The following is a 20692-nucleotide window of genomic DNA, read 5'->3' as shown; positions in this document are numbered from 1 at the left end:
CTGTAAGAACTTCATACAATTTTTCTCAGGTTACTGTTAGGATGCAGCACAGCAGGTTGTGTACTGCAATCTTCTGAACGGTTATAGAGATAAATCACAGAAGTGTTTGGAGAAGGAATGAGATTTTTCATAATATTAATGAACATTCATTAAGTGCTGATTTCAATGATGCTGATGTCAGCCTCTAGCAAAATGGGATTTTTCCTGTGTACCGATAAGCATGCTTAATTGAACTGGGATGAAGGGATTTCTGGTGCAATGTTCAACAGTTTCCTAGACAGTTGAAGTTTTAGTTTGTTCAGAGTTAGTTTGCCTCAATCTGCTTATCAGCTCCTCAGTTTTAATAGAAATATTTTAATTACACAGTCATAAAAACATGCAAGCAAATATATCTAAACACAGTCAGAGAGACCAAGGGTCTTCATGCCATCTGGAACTGCAAAGTACTACAAGTCCGTGCTTCAGCTGAGTAGTGAAAAGTTCTTTGAGAAGTAAGAATCAACAATTTCTTTCTGAAAACTTAAAATAAATGCTATATGATATGCAGTTATTAATACTGTAACCTTTAAAAAGCCTGAGAAAATCATTCCATCTATAGCATCTTACCAACTAGCACCAACACTGAATACAGCCACAATCACACAGGCACTTTGTTTGACCTGGCTCCATAGTGCTGCCAAAAGGAGAATTCCTGCTCCCAGTGGCTTCTTGCTTCCTTTGTGTGGGCATTTGCATTTGTGCAGCCTAACAGTGAATTATGCATGGATACATTCCAGGTAGGACAAGCAGAGCAGAGACACATGAAGAAGAAGTCAAATATGATGGCACACAAAGAGGCATGTGGAAAGCTGCTGAAATTGTAAGTATCTATTGATTTCCAGGTTGGGTGTATTATTTAATGAATATTTCCTAAAATAGTACTGCAAAACGTGCTTGTCTTTGGATTCTTCAGCTGAGATGTTCACATGATTTAATAAAATAGCACTATTGCATAAATAAAATAAAATAGCATAAATAATGACTATTTATGGCTGTACACTTAGAACCCAAATAAAGGCACAGTGGGTAAATACATCATTAGAGTTACAATTGCCAAACAAATTATTGCATCAAAATCTGTTGAAAGACACTGAAGATATTGTGAATTAAATATATGAAGTAGAAATAGGCAGTGGTGAAATCATGGCTTCTCTTGATATAGTCATACAGCATGGAAACACTGGGGGAAATAACACTGTTAGTATGTAAGCTACTGAGAAAGAAGAAGTCAAGAAAATTACCAAAAAAACAGCCTGCATATTCTCTGATGTGACTAAAGCTGCAAAGGGCACACAGTGTGGGTCCCCATATCTGTAGAGCCAAAGGTTAATCCCAGCTAATAGTCCCTTTCTCCCTCCCAAATTTTGATCTCTTTTGTTACATTTGGATTCACAGATTAATTTTTTCCAGACATTCTAAATGCTGTCAGTAAAGACAGCACTGTGACAGCAGTTTTTATGTGTTCCTTTTTTATACAGAAGAATTGTTACACAAGCATGATCTGCTGTCCATTAAGGATGAGTTTCTGAAAAGCCTGGTCACTAAAAATGTTATCCCATCGCTTCACTCTTCATCACCAAACTGACTTCATCAATCCCAACTTGAGGAAGATGATGATGACACTGAAGATGGAACTACTAAGAGGGGCACAAGTGCTCCCACTAAAAGACTGATACTTGGTCTGAGGGATGCAGCTGCTGGGATCTTTAAGGAGGGTGATCTGCTCCAGAAAGCTGCCATCTCTTCCAGGTGACAATTACTCCATCCACCATGTCGTATATACTGTCCCCATGCATTTAAACTGTATGTGTTTTGGTCTCTGCACACATCCCTGCAGAAAAAGTGATTTGCTTCCCAGACAATGTCCAGCATTCCACCTGGGTGGCTGACAAAAGTTAGCAGAGCAGGATGATCAAGGATTAGTGGAATGCCAAGCCCGAGGACAGTATCACCTAGGGAACTGGTCCTCTCTTTGTGCAATCCAACAGAAATCAGGGACTTGGTCATAGGAGTAATCTTTGCTCAGATTTGTGATGTGTAGGCCACCAGCACCAGGCACCTCTATGTACACCTATGTACAGGTGTGCACAGGATATTTTTTATTTTGCATCTTTAAATATAAGCAGGGCATGTGGAAAACATTATGCAGACTGACTTTCTCCTTCAGAAGAATGTACAGGGTTCCCAGATATATCCCAGGAGTGAGAAGCAGGTAAGAAAACAAAACAAAAAAAAAAATCATAGATACTGCAGTTCATGTTAAATATATACAAAACTCAAATATTTCAGGACTCCCTGGCTGCTCTAAAATCAAAATAAATCCAGATCAAAACTGAAGTAGTCTCAGAGAAAAGTGCTGTTAATGAGTGCAGAAATTTTGCAGAATACAGGTTTAACTTAAGTTTATAAGGCTCTTTATTAAACCGCAAATTATACTGTGCTCTGCTTTGCAGCTACATGCCTGGACTTTGCTGCTCTTCTGGATACTAATAATATCTCACCACATTTCCCTATGTACAATCATTTAATTCTCTTTAAACATTTAAAACAATCTGTGACAACTACTACAATAATTACTATATGAATGTGACTAAACAAACAAAAAAAACCAAAACACTGTAAATAACTAAAAGAAACAACTGGATACTATGAAAATTGACAGAAATTATTTTAAGTTGCAAGACCTAGGAAAAAGGTCACTGTGCCTTTATCTATTAAAGATCCATTTAGAGCAAGCTATAAAATTTTCTGCTCTGCTTCAGTGGCACTGGAGCACCTGCACACCTTTCTGCAAAGGTTTTAACCTGCAGGAAAACTTCTAACACTGCAAAATGCCACCAAAATTCACCAGCCAGCCAGGCAACAGGTCTGATGTGCCCTGTCTATGCACCCATGGACACAGGACACTTCTGAATGCCTCCACTCTGGGTCATCTCCATTGTTGGAGGCATTCAAGACTCAACCAAGCATGTCTCTAATAAGTAGATTGGTTTTGAGCAGGTGGTTGGACTAGATGATACCCACAGAAGCCCTTTCCAATCTAAATTATTCTATAATCATCTGGTCCATTTAGCTCCCTCGCTGTTATCCACTTGTGTTCACTGCTTTGATTCCCACAGAGGAGAAGGGAACCATTTTCCGTGCTTAATTTATGTCAGTTGTTTCAATTTCCCGGTGAATTAATAATTTAGCAGAATTTTATCTTCCTCATTTTAGAGTTATGCGAAGAAGCCAAGTGGTAAAGTAAAACATTAAATTATTTACAAGTTGTAAACACATGCAGGCAGATAAATGGTGCATCACATATTTAACAGTTGTTAGAAAGTACAAAAACAATAGGCATGACAGGCAAAGTCCTTTGTCTAAGGAGAGAAAAGTAATCTTCAAGTTTGTGTTAATTTTTTCAGGTATAAGAAAGAGCTAAAGCAAATGTATTTAAGGTAGAGCCAAAGTTTGTACAAACTTCAGAGCTAGCAGATGAAGCCATTTCTGTCTGCAAATGAAAGAATGAGGCTCCATTGCCATGCTGGCAAATTCCTCACAAAAGGCAATTAAAACCCTGTTCCATGTGTTAGAAAGATAGAATTGAATAAATCACCAGTGTGCAGAACTGTCAAGTGTTGGCAGGTGATTAGGTTATCACAGACTGTGAGAATAAATTACAAATTCGTTTGTAATGGGTGGAAAGTGCTATAAAACAACAAACAGATCCTAAATCCTCTAGTCTCCAATTACCAACCCTATTCAGTTTGCTTGAATAAAAGATTATATCTTCTTGATTTGGTGCTTAAGAAATAAAGAACTAATATTTAACTGCTGAATTTTTATGCAACTCCCAATGACCTCTATACATGACGAAGATAAGGACAGCAAACAGAATTCCTCATAATTCAACCTTTCCAAATGTATTTACTGCCTTATACATGCAGCTGAACAACTTCCTTCAAATAAAACTTAACCAGAAATAGGTTTGAAAAATAGAAATATTTTTGAAGTACCATGTTCTGAGTATTTTCTACAAAGGAACAGCAAAACAGAAAATGCCACTACACTTTTTTCCCCCACTGTAACTTCACATTCTGCTTGAAAACTGATTTAAAATATATTTCTTTCTTAATGTGCATGTATTTTACACAAAGACCTTCTGTTAAAATTCATCTGGCTATCTGAACCCCTCCTTGCCCTGAATGCATACAGAGAGACATAGTCATTAAAGGATTGGCAGAACAAGATCTCCTTTCTTTTCTGAAGGGGGCCCTACCAACAAAGGACCTCCAAAAGTAGTCTTTATTGTTAGGTGCTGGGTGATGCAATCTTCTATGGCAGTGAAGATCTAGGACCTACTTCCTCCATGTCCTAACAAGGAGACACATCTCCTATCCACACTGTATTAGCAGTCTTCTCTGTTTGTGACAAACTGTTTTGGCATGCCACTGACTTTAAGTTCAGCAGGAACCCCTCTGAGCACCTGCGAGTAGCTCCACCACAGCCAGAAGGCTGTTGGGTGTTCAGGTCCATGGGGTGTTCAGCACATAAACTCCGGTGTAATGACAGCAAGCAAAGGGGTCAAAGCACCTGCAGCCTTGGGGCTTGCCATGACCCCCCAAAACACTCAGTCTGATCTGGAGCTCACTCCTTTCCCTGATGCAAGCCTCTGCCTCCTCTCACTGGTAGAAAAACCACCAGGTGTGGCAAGTAGAAGGATGTCCCACAGAGAACACGGGGCTGCTGGCACAGGGTGAACACCAGCCCACAGCTTGGGGAAGGCTGGTCAGTGAGACTGCAGCAACACGGGAAAGGAGGCCGAACAGTCAACTTTCAGTGAGAGGAGACACTGCAAGGAAGCCTTGGTAGTGGGGAGGGACATCTGGGGGCTGAAAATGAGTGAGGGCAGAGGAGATACAGGCACTGGGAGGGAAGGTGTGGTGTGAGGCTGGGGGCAGCAATGGACCTCAGGCAGGAGATCTGAGGAGGGACACACTTAGGACAGCAGGAGCAGAGACCAGGATGAGAGTTAACCTCTCAGGACTCTGAGGAGAGGAGAAAGCACCTCTGCCATGCAAAGGAAACTGCTTCTGGCTTTGCAGAAATGCCCCTGTGCTTCCTGCTCAGTGCTGGGGAGTCACTTGGAGTGACCTGCTTTGCTGTAGTGTCTCAAAGAAAACAAGTGAGGAAGATGTGAGATCATCCTCTTCATATTGCATCAATACAGAAATGCTCCCTAGCATGCAGGCAGGGATAGAGGGGGAGAGACTGGAGTGTACATGTGCAAACAAGACATCTTAATAAGAAATAACATAATTACACCTTTTTTTGACATGTTTTGATGGTTTATGGGGTGCAATTTTTAATAAAGTATAAAACAATGCCTTGAGTGAGAGACCTACTCTTTCATGATCTTATAAATCAGCAGACAGACCAAAAATCACAAGGCCTCAGAGGAGCAAACACTGGGCAGTCATACAAACCTAGATGTACCTTGTTTCCTTTTCAGAATAAATCTCATGCCTCAATTCCATGATTTAAGGCACTTTTCCAACTGAAAGAAGAAATTTAAGAGTTTGTATATATTCTCATCAAACTGCAACACAAGAATTGATAGCAGACACGAAGCATAAGAATATGTATCTCTCATATTAACTTTGCAAGTGTTATAAATTAATAATAAAAGTTAATAACCAGTAAATGGTCAAAATGTTCTCAGATAACATTTAAGATTAACAATTTAGCACTGAAAAATAAGGTTATTATGAATATAAAGTTCTAAATTAAAAGACAAACATCTTATGTTTTGTATTAAGGCTAGAAAAAATAGCAAATAGCTGCCACAACATTGTTTTTTCTTGGACAGAACAGGACAAATGGCAAATCTTAACAATATTTGTAGCTCTCAACAGATGGCTTGGAAAAAATAAGAAAGGTGTCACATTAAAAAAAGTACTTCTAGCTTTTATCATTGCAGCTGATTGCTTACACATATTTGAAAGTTGTTACTAATAAAATATACGTTTTGTCTGTAGCTTAAGCAAGCTTTTTTCTCTGATTTTGGACTCAGCTAAGACAAATCTGTAAATTGATAAACTGAACCACAGAAAGAAGAAAAATGAAAGTCACAACAAAATGTCACCTTTTAGACTCAATGTGCACACCCAGCTTTCAGCCTTGAGCCTTCCCATAACACCATCTCATGACATTTGTTTCTTTAGACACAGTGCAAGATGAAAATGCAAAGGGAAACAGGGTCTAAGTCAGTCAGTGGTTGCACCTCCATCCTATTCACTTACAAGGGGAGTTAAAAATGTGGCACTTGAAGAAATTCTGGTATTGGTTTATACATACTAGAATCTGAATTTCCCTATAATTTCTAACTAAACAGTTTTGATCTTCAAAGTAGGATATTCCTTAACACATCATGTATTTGTTTAAGAGGTGTGAAAAAATTAGGAGCATAAAGAATGTAACTATTTCTACCTTTCACAGCAATCAAATGAAATTTTGTGTGAAAAAAACTGTGTACAGATATCACACCTTGAAACACAACAGTCCTTAGTTACAGGCAGGGGAGAGAATGAACAGAAATGACACATGTTTCTACTTCACACAACATGGAGGACTAGGAGCCTGGTACTACACCTACTGAAATGAACTACAGGATAACTGGTGAGCTCAAAATTAAATTAAATCTTGACAGAAGCATGCATCAAGAAGTGAAAAGACTCAGTCAAGAAGCTGGGCTTAGTGGGCAGACTTCTCAGGAATCAAGTACCCGCAGTATCTTAACAAACATCAAGCAGGGTCTCTCTGCTTGGCCAGTCAGCAAACCAACAGCCATAACATTCAATAACCAGATCTGAAGTTAACCAAGACAATAAACTTCTAAAAAGATGATTGTACTTGGTTCAGCTATCCAGGAAACACGAATTATGGGAAATGGTCACAGGAGTTTCACCATTTCTCCTCTTAATTAACTGCAGACTGCTAGTGAAGGAACAGTCCTGACCCATCCCTGTTCTTCCAGTGCCATGGCCATGTGTTCTCACTCTTGTCCTGGTATCAGCTCAAATGACCACAGGATGAGACAGGGCAGGTTACAGATATGGCAGTGAGCACACTTCTCTCTCCTCAAAAAAAAACCCAAAAACAAAAAGCTAAATTTCTGTTTAATCAACCACCAGTGTAATGGTTCAAACCACTGCAAGGTACCCATCTCTCACCTGATACAAGAGAAACCATGGGAAGCCAAAGGCAAGGGAGAAAAATAAGTAAATGTGCTTGGAAAGTGATTTGGGACCAACTGTTTTGAAAAAGCTTGAAAAGTCAAAAACTTTATTAAAAATGGTTGCTGTTGGGCTTTTTGTTGGTTTGGGTTTTTTAAAATTAGGTAGCAGCAACATGGTTTATTAATGGCAGTCAAACTGCTGCTTGACAATAGAAACTTTTGTTGCAGTTCTGTTGACTGGATGTCTAACAGCTGTCAGAACCTAATATGCCCACCAAGTGCTGACTCTACACCATACAAACCCACAGCTCTGCATCAAGTATGGTGAAATGTTTTATGTCATTTTTAAACAACTTTTTAAAAACTAGGGGGAAAGAAGGCGACAAAGATGGAAACCTAAACATTGGAGTAAAAATGCTATTTCATGTCTTAACTGTTCACAACATAACTTTGGTTGCTTGCTGACAGAAGTGGCTGAGGTGAAGAACCAGACCAGGTAACAGCCCCGGATATCCAAGTTTACACAGAGTCACTGCTGGCCAGACGCCTCCCAGGCTGCCTCCGCATGGATGGGTGTTGCTGTTTCCCTGAGCTCCCACCCCTGCTGTGCCCTGACTTTATCAGGGGAGGAGATGCACAAGTGCCAAGCTCTGCCTCACCCTGCTCCCTCCCATCCCACCTCACCTCCAGGAAAGGAAACACAGGTGACTGAGCTGAGAAGAAGCCACAACCCCATGCAACTCTCACCTCTGCAAGCAGAGGACCAGACCTGCCAAGAGATACCATGGGGCACACATGCCTTGTCCTCCCAAAGAAGAAAAACTGCTTGAAGCCCACTGGCAGTACTGTGCAGTGATGTGCCTGACCTTATTTCTGCTGGGAATGTTCCTCCCTCCCTCCCTCCCTCATCCATTCCACCACGCTTGTCTGATGTTTCCTTTTCTGCTGTGTCAAATACAGATAACAAGTTACTCGAGGCAGGGATCTGTCGAGAGCAGTATAGCTCATCAGCAAAGGGTTTGGCAGGCTGTACAAAAAATAGAGCAAATGACCAGCCTTTAAAACAAACACAACTTCATTTACTCATAGCTTAATAACTTACTAATTCATTGCTTAATGTGTTATTAGCAATACACTTTAAAAATCAGGCTTCGATCCTCAAAATTCCTTTCTAAAGGCATAAACTAAGTTCTTCCCTCTGCAATTACCAATGCGTTGATAATTTTCAAAGTCTGAGGTCTCCAGCATTAATGATGCTATAAAATCAAACTTAGCACTTCTAATAACTTTTTTCCTGAGTACTTTTCAACTCCAGTAAATTGTAGCCAGAGAAGCTGCTTGTGAAGCACTCTGATCTCAGTGGGATGAAGGGGCCCTGATGGACAGGGCAGCCCTTGCAGTCCCGGACAGGCTGTAGGGCAGTGTCTGAGAGATCTGCAAACCCCCAGCACAGCAGCCAGCGTGGCCCTGCTCCCTGCACAGGAGAGCAGCACACAATTGACAAGGCCTGTGAGACCCCCACAGAGCCTAATGAGCAAAAATACCTCCTGTAAGGCTAGCCCATAGCTGATCTGCTGCCAGGAGCAGGAAGCAGAGAAAAGGGTTAGGAAAGAGAGGAGATCTTTAAAATTGAATACTATACACTACATTTGCTGCTATTTAATGACACAGGTCTAGCTCTCTGTACCAGCCATGCATCACATGTCTCACATGGCAGGGAAACTTGCAGACTGGTTGTCAAACCAGCAGGACTGCTGGTCCAGGGAGGTGGTGATAGCGAGTGAGTGGGAAGGCTCCTCTGTCTCGTAGCACTGCCTGCTCCTGTTTTCCTTCTCAGGCAGGATACACAGCAAAGAGCCACCAGCCAAGCTGCAGCTCAGGGAATGTCCACGTGCAGAAAGTCAGGAGCTATTTGATGGGAAAGGATGGGAGAGGAACTCCTGAGGGAATGTGGGGGAACAGGAGGGGCTTCTCCGCAGTCCAAGTGCCAAACGGTAACACCCACATCCCTTCCTGCCTTGGCAGTCGCACATCAGGACTGTCTCAAATACCTGTATTTCCCTTTAAACTACTCTTGGATCTCTCTCAACTCTCACCCTCCTTTGGGGATAAAATTTAAATCCCACCTCTTCCCACCAGCTCAAATAACAGTTCCCTGCAGCATCATATGAATGTCAGGCAGAATCTTTACTGAATTCACCCCTAGACCATTATCTTAAAAGAATCATTGTGGGGTTAGAGGGTGTTTAAAAAAAGTATAAAATAAACCCCAGAGTAATTGTTCTGTTTCCATGTTTTAAAGGGCACATGGTAGGATGCTGCAAAGTTTCTTCCTGATTTTCTGAAGGCCGAGTGAGAACTGTTAATACTGCTTTAACTTGGATAATTGCTAAGTACACCTTGCAAAATTAGCAGTGCAGCATTTAATGCATACCTATACTCTCCTTATGCAAAATTCTGTCAGCTCTCTGTGCCACCCAGACCTTTTTAATTCCCTGTTAGTTCTTCAAAAATGTAAACAATTGCTTTGAAAAACACCTCCCACTGCCACACTGAAATAATTCATCCTGTCTTCATACAACAACAGAGAGAAGCTGTTTCTATTAATATCCATCTCCCGCTCCAGGCTTTGTGGTCTCAAAGAAATTCAGGTATAAAATTTTCAAAGGAATTGACTTTGAAACAATGATGGCACTGAAGTCAGATGCAGATTACAATGTCCTTGAAAGGCAAGTAAAACATGAGCTGGGAGTAAGAAACACTGAAGAGATTCAGCAGAAGGAAATTAAGAAAGTATGGAATAAGAAAGCTAAAAATGCAATGTGTTGGTCTGCTGTTTTTTATATGGTGTGGAAAGGTTTTGGGGTTTTTTTGCTTTCTTTCCTGTCAGCTGCTGGTAGCATTTTGAAAACCATCAACAACTTTGATGACCTTTTGATCCCTCCAGTGCATTCATATGCTCTTTGCCTCTCTTTACCTTCAAATCTCCAGTATCAGAACTCCAGTGTACATCCCACAGGTCACTTGCAGCCTCGGCAGCTGTTGCACAGAACCCAGAAATGGAATTTTTGACTGTGGGTGTCCTCAACAAAGCCACCTGTGCCAGGATCACAGTAAATGTCTGGGTCCTGAGCAGACTGGAGCTATCTCATAAATAGAGCCTGGCATGTACTCAAGCATGAATTAAGTAACGATGATGAATTTTCATCACTCTTCTGATTCTGTGAATGTATTCCATCATAACTATTGAACATAAAGCTACTGTTTTTCAGACAATAGCTTTGAGCAATAGAGAATATTGTCCTACTAAATGCTCATCTATGAGCAAAACTTCCAAAGAATGTTTTTATATCACCTCACTTCTGCCAGCTTTTCATTCTCATCCAAACTGCATAACCAAACACACCTGTTTTGCTTCCTTTGCTCATCTTTCCCCTTCTCTCATTGTCAACAGTCCTCAAAGTAAGCTGGAAAAATTCCTTCCCCAAACACAAATGTGCTTTTTTATCTACTTTGTTCCACTGAATGTTTGGGTGGGAGCTTTAATTTTGTTTTTAAGTATTATAACAAGAATAGAGTATTTTATATAAAGGTACTTTGCTATTACAAATATGCTGAAAGGATGAGTAAAGTTTCTCAAAGAAGTGAAATTCTAAGTAAGAAAGCATTGATCTTCCTTTTATAAATCCATTTGGTAATAACAACCACGTTCCAGACTCAGCTGGAAACTGAAAACAAAAGCCAGCAGAAGAATTACCTGGTGTTTGGAAAGAGAAATTCATGTATGTATCAACAAGAGGATACAAAAAGGGTAAATTCTGCCCTCCCTCCCAGGCCTGAAACACCTGCCTGAGAGTTCAGGCACTTCTCAGAGGCAGACAGGGAATCAAAAAAACCCACTCAGCTTTCACCTCACAACCTGAATTACCAAATGAATCTCTTCACTGCAGTAAATCTGAAAATTGCAAATAGTAAGATAATGGAAATAGAGAAGAACCAATTCAATTACAAATATTCCACAGCAGCAGGATACAGAGCCATAAGGAACATTTCAGTTTGGCAGGGCTTTTCCACAGCAGTTGCTTCAGCAGGCATTGTGCCTGTAGCAACACACGCAAGGTAAATGCAGAAAGAGGAAAAAAATCAGTCACGCAACGCTCTGGTTCATTTGGTTCATGGGCTGATACAAGACTGGCTTTACAAAACTCTTGTTCAAACACTGGCATGTGACATGAGATAGCCTCAAATGACCAGCTAAGTAACACAGGGTTACCTGGAGAGAAAACCAGCAGCCCAGGACAACACAGTGACCAAGGGAAATGACTTTGTCTATCCCAGAAGTCAGACACAGGAGTGTTTACAAAAATGTCTGCAATTTATCATTTGATATTATTAACAATAAAGGTTGTAGCCTGAAGAGTAATTTTTAAAATAAGCTATGTGTATTCTCACAGTTTTCTATTTATATAAATTATCTTGGTGTTTCATATGCAAAGCCACCCTCCCTTTAAATCCATCAGATGATAGGCAGGAATTGAAAGAAAAGGAAGATACATTTCTGGCTCAACAAAAATTGAGACTTTAAAAGAACTAGGACAGTCACTTCTCAGTGCAAATTTTCTGCCTGCCACATGAAATGCTGATGGCAGAAAGACTTTTAGTAAAACTGTCACTTAGCAAATGCCTCAAGCACAGGAAGGGTGACAGCACTTACAGCCCTGAAGTAACAGCACAGGTGAAAAACAGGAGCTTACTTACTGCACAGCAGTGTGGTTCTCAACTTGCCAAATACCTGTTTGCCCAGATTATCAGTTTCAAAAAGGCTGCATGCTGCCAAGCAGCATTACACACTGAAATCTTCAAAACCTAGCAGTACCATGCTGCACTGTGCTTTATCAGCTCACCACAATTTGAGTGCCACACTGCATTGTGCTGTGTCCTCAACGGGATTTAAGTGCCTAAGGCACCATCCCTGGCTCCTACCAAGCTCAAACACCATCAGCCTTCACATGAAGGTAGAAACATTTGGGGAGTGCTATCACAAAGCTTCTCCATTTCAGCTCTTGGTCATGCTGAAACTCACAGCCAGTTACATCTTTTGCATGACCAAATTTAACATTTCTTCACTGCAGCAAGGGTTTCATTGTGTCCCACTCCCTGCTGCTCCAGGGAACCATGTGGGAAGCTCAACAGCCATCTCCATGCCCCTGGAACACCACAAGTCAAATAGTGCTTCCTGTCAGTCATCAGGAAATTTAAAGCATTATTACAAAAACTCAAAAGCCACAAAAAAAGAACAGCACAGGCAGACTGAGGATATAACTAACATCTGAGACTGCTGTAAGTAAGGGGATCTATTGTCTAAAACTGCCCACTGCATGCAGAAGTCAACCTCCAAGATGGTGATTCCATCTCTACCTGCACCCAGGACTGTGTGCTTAGGCTGACTGCTCCACAAGGCATGAGCAGGCTGCACCCAGGGTGCTGTTAAAGGCAAGGTTAAAGGCTGGACTTCCAGACAGTTTGCGTCACCACAAAGCTGCATTCCTGTGTGTGGTGAGCCAAGTGGCTCATGCTTGAGCTATGTAGTTGTGGGGATAAGTAACTAGAGAGAGGTCAAAATAGCTAACACAGTATTGCAGGGTTAACTCAAGAGACCTACAAGTGATTAATCCATATAAAAGCATCCAAGATCCTGTTCTTTCTGTCCAAAATGAGAGCTGCTATTAAATGGGACAAGACAAAAGAGACAGTGGAACTAAGCCAGACATTGTAAAATAGCAGGATAAAACTTCCAGCTGAAATGCAGTGTTTCAGATACTGAAACATTAAGTTGTTGGAGCTGACACACAACAAAATCTCAAGTAGCTGGCTTGTCTTCTTCATTAAATGAAAGAGTGACCCACATGCCTCCTACTCCTAGGTTCTGGCCAACACATCAGTTTAGAGCAAACACCTTGAAGCCAACACAGTGTGTGTTACATGCAGACACTCCATCCCTGCTCTGCGCTGTTCCTTTTCTGCAGAAGTTCTGTTATTTGATATGCACAAGGTAATCTTGCAGCTTGGCTCTCTGTGGTTGGAAGCGTGGCAGGCAGCTGTGCCAGGCACTCCTGCCAAGAAAATATTCTGAGACACCATGGTAATAAAAACACATCAAAGGAAAAGGCTTTTTTCTTCTTTCATATCATTAAGTACTTAAATCCAGGCAGGGCTTTCCCGGCTCTGAAAGCTTTAAGTATATATACCCAAATCCATAAACTGAAGAGGAGACTGACAAATACGCACCCCACAATCCTCTGAAAAGCCATTCTAAATGTGCCATCATTTATTGTTTAATACCTATTGCTGGATATAAAGTCAAGGATAGGTGTTTTTTTAGGGGGCAGGGGAAGTTGTATGTAAAAAAACCCCAAAACCCTATTGTGATGAAATGTTTTGGGACACAATCTTTAAGCAACAATAGCTTGGTTAAAAATAAAATGTAATCAACCTTAATGTTGATCAAAACATTTTTCCTCAGATTCCCAAAAAGGCAGCCAGCTCCTTTTAATAAGGATGAATCTGTTGCCATCTCTGAACCTTACTCCCAATAGTTTCACTAGATTCAGCTGTTTCATTAGTAAAACAAAGAGTTTGGTTTAGGCCAGAATATGCACTCCATGCAAGTGCTGCCAGGATCCGTGACAGTGCATCCTCATAGAAAATACGAGCAATCCACTCTTAACTGCTTGCGTCTGTTCAACTGCAGCTCCCACCCTTACCTTCAAAATTTTAAACCTCATGTCAGGAAGGGCAAGCAAGTTAATACCAGGCAGAGGCATTCCCCACTACCACTAAAGGCCACCTGGGTGCAGTGGATGTGCCAACAACCTGCAGATTTCAGAGCTCTCACTTGGATCTCTCCAACTCTATCAGCTACATGGAAAGCTGATAAAGTTGCCAAGTAGTAAATCAATGCCTTCATGCTCAGACCTGCCTGCCTGCCAAATTAACAGAAGCATACAGAGCACTCTCCCACATGGAGAAAGACCTTTTGAGTTCCCAATGCTGAAAATCAAGTGAACCAAGGAGAGAAGCTACAAGGGTAAGAAAGAGCAGGCAAGTTTACAAGAATGTAGGAATGGGAAGGACACACAGAACAGGTCCTTCCAGCTGCCCACAACTTTAAAATGTCCCTACAGTATGCCTGAGGATGTTCCTGTTTGTTCTTGCAATAATCCAACTCACCCAGTGATTCTGGGTACTTGGAGATGGTGTGTGAGTCCCTTCCTCCCACATCTGTGCCTAATTTGTTAAGAGAGGTGAGCCAGCCTCCAAAACTTCAAAAGCCTGCCTGTCAAGAACAGAAAGCCAGGGAAATGTAATGGAAAGTTTGGGCCCAGACTGTGAATAAGACTGAAAATGTGGAGCTACTGAAAAGTCATTGAGGCTGAAATGGCTATGGGATGCTACCTGTACTTAAAATACCAGCACTGCATACCTATTTACTGAGGAACCACATGTTTTCCTTCTTTGGTTTGCAGGTGTTTCTTCTTTCTGCAGAGCATTAAAATTGTGTTAGAGGAGAGGAAACAGATGGTAGCTGTAATAGTGGCACTTTTCCAAGGTGGAAAGAAACCATTATAGTGGGGCTTCCACAAGCTTAAGGCTGAGAATGTCAGATTTGTATTGCCTGTTTGCACAAATTAGAAAACACGTCACTGCAAGGCTTCCAAATGATGCAAATGTAGGGTAGTGAGTGACACTGAGAGCTGGTGCCTTAACACTGCTTCTGTGTCAGAGCAGTCCTGAGCAGAACCCCCACGGCACTCAGGGACATGGACAATCCATGAGGTCCCAGGTCAGAACTGTTTATCATCTCAGAGACTTCAACCTCTGAGCTACTGTTCCATGGGGAGGGGAAGTCCTGCCCATAAATAGAAATCTGTGGCTGAGGGTTGAATTTAACACAGCAACAGAACTGAAAAAGAAGAAGAAAAATAAAAACTACATCCAAATAAAGAAAATTTATACCATTATTCATCAAAACAATAGACAAAAATAGGATTTTTTGTTTTAGTATCACTAATAATTTCACCGTTATTTTATTAAATAACCCCAAAATTCTAATGGAAAATAAAAATAAAAAACCCAGAGAATTTATTAAAATCATGTCTGCCTTTTATGGATTAATATGAGAACAGCAAAAGCAATTAGTCTGGTCATTCAAGTCCAGGTGGCCATCTGATAGAAGGAAAGTGGCTGGGAAGACTGAGGAGCGTATCTGGGAAGAAATAAAAGAAGATGCCATGGGAACACCCTTTACAGTTGTTGAGAAAGTATAGAGCACAAGGTTATTTTGAACTGTGGAGAGAGAGTCAGAGCTGGAATATGAAGCAGATGATAATATTAAACTAGGGAGCATGATTTTGGTAGCTAAGTATGTCCAGAAAGAGAAGATAACATATCTGTAAGGTGTTGGAGAATAAGGTGAAAGTGAGGAAGACAAGAAATAATCAATCAAAGCTTTGCCAGAGAAAGCTGTCCAGATTCATGAAATGTGTCAGAGGAAGGAACTTGAGGAACTCAGTGAGAGGATCACACATTGGTAAGAGAGTAAGGAGAGGTCAGTAACTTACCACGGGGCTGGGAATGTGAGTAAATCAGAATTTGGTCAGAGTAGCAGGATCTCTGAGGCAAGTGCTGATGTGGCAGTGAAGGAAGAGTGGCCCATCAAGGCTGTGTGAGTGCCAGACTGACACAGGGCACTTGCCAGCGGGAAAGCAGCCAGAGGCACAAAGGCTGTTCTGGTAGAAGATTATGGACACACCCAGATTTGCCATTCCTAACCTCAGGCAATGGGAGATGCTAGGCTGGGAGCTGAGCTACTCCAGGCTTCCTGGCCCCCAACCCAGTCATAGGAAAGACAAGTGCACCTCTGAAGGTGGAAGGACTTTCCATCTTAACATACCCCCTTCTCTCTGTTCGGTGCACAAGGGTTTTAGAATTCCTCTTCTGACTCAAAAGCTGAAAAGTACCTGGGATAAATCTCAACCCATCTGCAGTATAATTAAAAAAAAAAAAAAAAAAAGCCAAAACAACAAAAAAAAACAAGCTAAGGAAGAACAGTTTTTTGGGTTTTTTTCACCTAGAATCCTAAAGAGGAGAAAATCCCTCGATGTCTGAAGGTGGACAGCTGTACCAGGGGTAAGCCAGGGGGACTTCTGCATTTCAATTACTCCTGAGCACGGAGCTATTGAAAACGTCTGAACATGATCTTGGGCTGTTAAGGAAATCTTTGCTTACAAAAGATTTCTGAATCAACAGAACTGCTGTGAAGCCAGACAGAGGATAATTAGACCCAAGGACAGTGTACAGCCCAAGAATGGGAGACAGCGACAGAGAAACTGTCGAACAACCTGAAAACGACAGGAGAGGGAGGGGGGTGAAGGAAAAAGGAAACCTGAAACAGTGACCTATAAATAAAACCACTGGCTGTATAAAAGCATTGCCTTTGGTCTGAGAATACCTGCACAAGGATTATAACACAGAGGAAGAAAGAGAAGGGGGAGGAGGGGGACCGGCTAAATCACATGAATATGAAATTGGCTGTAAAGTAAAGGCTGCTTTTTTTTTTTCCCTTTAAATATGCAAATTTTTTAAGCTAAAAACCAGCACGTGGTCAGAGCTGCCAGCAAGTATGAAACCAGTGTTTGGAGCTGCTGGTGGCTCACTTGAAGGTCACAGTGTACCTGCAGCTGCACAGCTGAGAGATAGGCAGTGTCACAGGCAAGCCTCCCACTCTGGAGCCTCCCTCTCCTTCAGTTCAGGAAGAAAAGGCTCCAATATTCCCAACCAAATCCACCACACGTTCTGAAAATTTATCTTGCCACAAAAAAACTAGTTCAATGTTTTCATGGGAGGAGAAAAAGTAATGTACAAATTACTGAAATAAACTGCAACAGACAGTATGCCCTAGCTAACATCAGATTGGCTTTCGTCTTAAGCATTCAGAAAACTAAAACAGGAAATGAAACAAATATCCAGATATTTAATAAAGATATGTTTTGAAAATAGGAAGATAATCAAAAGGAAAAACAAGGAAGGAGAAAAATAGTGTATATGTGACCTTTACTTGTCATTTAATGCTTGTTCTTGTCACATCAGATCTTGTTTCCCCCAAAAAATGTTAAGAAGGTAAAATACCTTTTTTCCCTATCCAAGAAAACAGAGGCAGCTGATCTGCTCATTCCATATTTGTCATTTAATCTATGTGTTCATCAGACTAACAGCATCAGCCATCTTGCTAATTATCTCCTTCTACCACATGGAAAATGAAAAAGATTAAAAAGTCACCCTTAGGAAACAGAGGACTATGAAAACAGGAAGATAAATTTCAAGTTTTGATACTACAATGAATAATAGCTTATAATATTCTGTATTTTCAAATCACTGTTTGCCTCACATGACAAGAAGATGCAAGATTTCTGTAATCTGGAAACCAAGAATAAAGGGCAAACCAAACAGTTTCAAAGGATACAAAAACCACCTCTCTTGTCTTTCCAGGTAACTTTTTTATTCTGAAATGTGTTCACATCTCTGCATGAGCAATAGCCAGGATAACACTCCTAGATCTGATCAAAGATCACCTCATTGTGCACTGCTTCTTAGCTCTAGTTTTGAACACACAAGCATTTACATTTTCAACAAATAAAACAATGTCAGAAATTTTCATAATCTTTCTACAGCGCTAAGACCATTTCAGCAGATCGTCTCTAATTTTTAATCCATACAGATGTAGAACCACATTTACCATGATTAATTCATGTAACTCTTCATTCTCATGGAATGGCAATTTAGATCCACCCAAAATACTGGCTTGCAGTGCTTACAGTTAGCTGAGCTTGTCACTGCTTCATATCAGACCCGTTTCATTAGACAAATCTGAAATTCCCCCAACTTAGGTACAGCCGAGTCAGATAAAAAGGGAATCAAGACCCATTTAGAGTACATGACTGGGCTAACAGCCACCCAAAACTACCCAAAACCATGTTCTAAAGCATGCTTTAGGAATAACTAATCACTGAAAAAATGTTAATTAGTGTTAATATCAATGAAAGTTTAACATGCTGATAAAAGCTCTTAATGTTTTCTTCCCTATTAATGAGAGCATGCATAAAGAAAGCTACTCAGAGTGCCAGGATTTTCTGTAAATCCTACAAAATCACTAACAGCATCCACACAACACATTATTTAAGACCAGCAGCTCCTCCTACCAGCGCACTGGGAAACCGCATTTAATCTTTGCATCAATTCTTCTAGGGCCATTTCTTCAATTTTCAGCCAGCATCTCATTCTCAGATAAAACAAAAACAATCCACAGCAAACATGCCCACCCCCTGCAGAAGGATTAAAGGAGGCAGCGGGGGAAAAGCCCCAAACTAGCCCACTACAGCAGCGCTCCGCAGCCCTGCATTTCAATCGCTCCGCACGGCTCCCCTCGGCACAAAGGGAGGCAGGAGCCCACGTTCCCTGCTGGCAGCGCCCGGGCGAGGCGGGCAGTGAGTGCTCAGGAGCCGGGAATGTTGAAGCCAGCGGGTTCTCTCCGAAGTTCTCTCGCAGCTCAGCGCCCGGGGCCCGGGAGGATGCGGAGCGCGGAGGAGCCGGCGCTGGGAAGGGCTGAGCCGCATCCCGCGGGAACAGCCCGAGCTCGCAGAACGCCCCATCCCCACTCACGTGAACGCCGGGGCTCCTCCACCTTCCTCGCTGCCAGGGTGAGGGAGGGAAAATGCCTTCCCACTGACAACGCCAAGGGGATCCCGCTCCCACCAGCCCGCAGGATGCCCTCGCGTTCGGTTTGGAATGGTCATTTTGGAAGGCTTTGAGGACTTCAAATCTCCTTTAAACCCTGTCGAGTTTCCTTTAAACACAGCTGTCTGCTGGACTCCTTGGAGGAGTTTGCTTAAATGTTGTGCCACAGCAGCCTTACAGCAGCTCTGTGAAATTTGTATTTCCACAGCAACTATGTGGAGCTAAGGTGATGTATTCCCACCTTAGGCAAAGGGGTTTTAGAGAAGGGCTCTGCAGACCCATCAAGGTGTAAAATTCCACTTACTACAGAGGGTACAGTACCACTGGAAAACTTCCAGGGACACAGAAAAACCTACAAGAGTGAAAGCAGTGCAACGCAGCTCTATACAACTGCTCCTCATAATTGATTTCACTGCTTTCATACAGACTTTTTTACAAGTTCAAAACCGTAATGCTTTTAACACTTTTTTTCCCCAAAGATCATCTTAATGCCTCCTAAATCTCATCATTGGCAGGTTTTTGCTGATGGTCCGCTGAATTCCCCTACTCTTCTAATCATTCTATTGGTTTTATCCTAATTTTTAACCAAAAATAACAAATTATCCATGGCTAAATGAAAAAGAGATGTTTTCTGTTGTTTAAAATGAAAACATTGTGTTATTTAAGATAAAGTTTCTTTTCTACAGATTGCATACAGCAGGTAAAAACAGCAGCCCTTCTGAGGGAAATGAGAGCTCTGATGAGATGTTCATAACTCAACAATACCATTAGAGAGGACATGAACTAAAAAAAAGTTTTTAAGAAGACTCATCAAACTATCTAGGCTTCCTCTGCCAGTAAAATTAATTTAGATAATTAATTTATTACATTAATTCACATTATTTCCACTCAAAGTATGACAGGCCCACAGCATCCCCATGTATTAGATATGATTAAAGCTATATAGGTTTCCATTTCAATATTAATAGAAATTATAAAACTAAGTCTTCTGTCAAGCTTTTCCATAACAAAGTACTAGCACTGAAAACCAGGACCTGTAGGAACTTTGTATGCAAAAAGTATTTTGTTTATGTGACTGTCATTTGAGACTGCATTTATGCAAAGGAACAAGGGATGGGCAGCAAGACCACAATTACCAGACCAAGCTCTTGCCATTCTGGTGGTGACCCAGGAGGAGCAAATGCATGAGAAAAGGAGTGCAAGTCTGCAGGTGCACTTGGATAGCTGAGGCTCGTTATCAAACAAAATCTCTGTGACCATATTGCATCCACAGACAGCCCAGGGACAACTCCAGATGTCAGACAGTCAATGGGATTTGTTACTGCAGCAAGTTAAAGGCCTAAGACATTTTCGCATATGCAGAACAGCAAAGTTCACGTGTAAGATTACACTGTTTCCTGGTGCAGCAAGAAGTGCAGCAAATGTATTCACTCATAAGCAGCTAATGCAAGAGGAGATGGTAATTCAATCCCACATTTCCCTGCCTCAATTCAATAGTAATTTCATGTTTTCCTTGGAGAATCAGCAGACTGCTTAAACTTCCCATATATCAAAGGTGCATCTTTCCATGGACTTTCTCAGTGAAATAACAAATGAAAAAGAAGACAAAAATGTAGTGAAGAATTTTACAACATCAACCAG

At 41.3% G+C, this 20692-nt stretch overlaps 1 protein-coding gene across 7 annotated transcripts in view; it reads right to left on the bottom strand.

Moving 5' to 3' along the window:
* Nucleotides 1-20692, bottom strand: part of MCF2L (MCF.2 cell line derived transforming sequence like) — a 155919-nt gene that overhangs the window by 102658 nt on the left and 32569 nt on the right. The window contains exon 1 of one of the 7 annotated variants that reach the window (XM_088051824.1): nucleotides 18517-18850. The exons of 3 other annotated variants lie outside the window; for them this stretch is intronic. In XM_088051824.1, coding sequence (XP_087907950.1) covers nucleotides 18517-18595 — 79 coding nt within the window. In that variant the 5' untranslated portion in view covers nucleotides 18596-18850. Of the gene's footprint in view, nucleotides 1-15879; nucleotides 15993-18516; nucleotides 18851-20692 lie in introns of those variants that run through there. 3 more of the 7 variants (XM_088051813.1, XM_088051814.1, XM_088051815.1) reach the window with 3 other exon arrangements.

The sequence above is a fragment of the Pseudopodoces humilis genome, chromosome 2 (assembly GCF_049639895.1).
Source record: "Pseudopodoces humilis isolate 2021_Gansu_Grassland_sample_001 chromosome 2, ASM4963989v1, whole genome shotgun sequence".
NCBI classification, from domain to species: domain Eukaryota; kingdom Metazoa; phylum Chordata; class Aves; order Passeriformes; family Paridae; genus Pseudopodoces; species Pseudopodoces humilis.
This window is presented reverse-complemented; position numbering and strand designations above follow the sequence as displayed.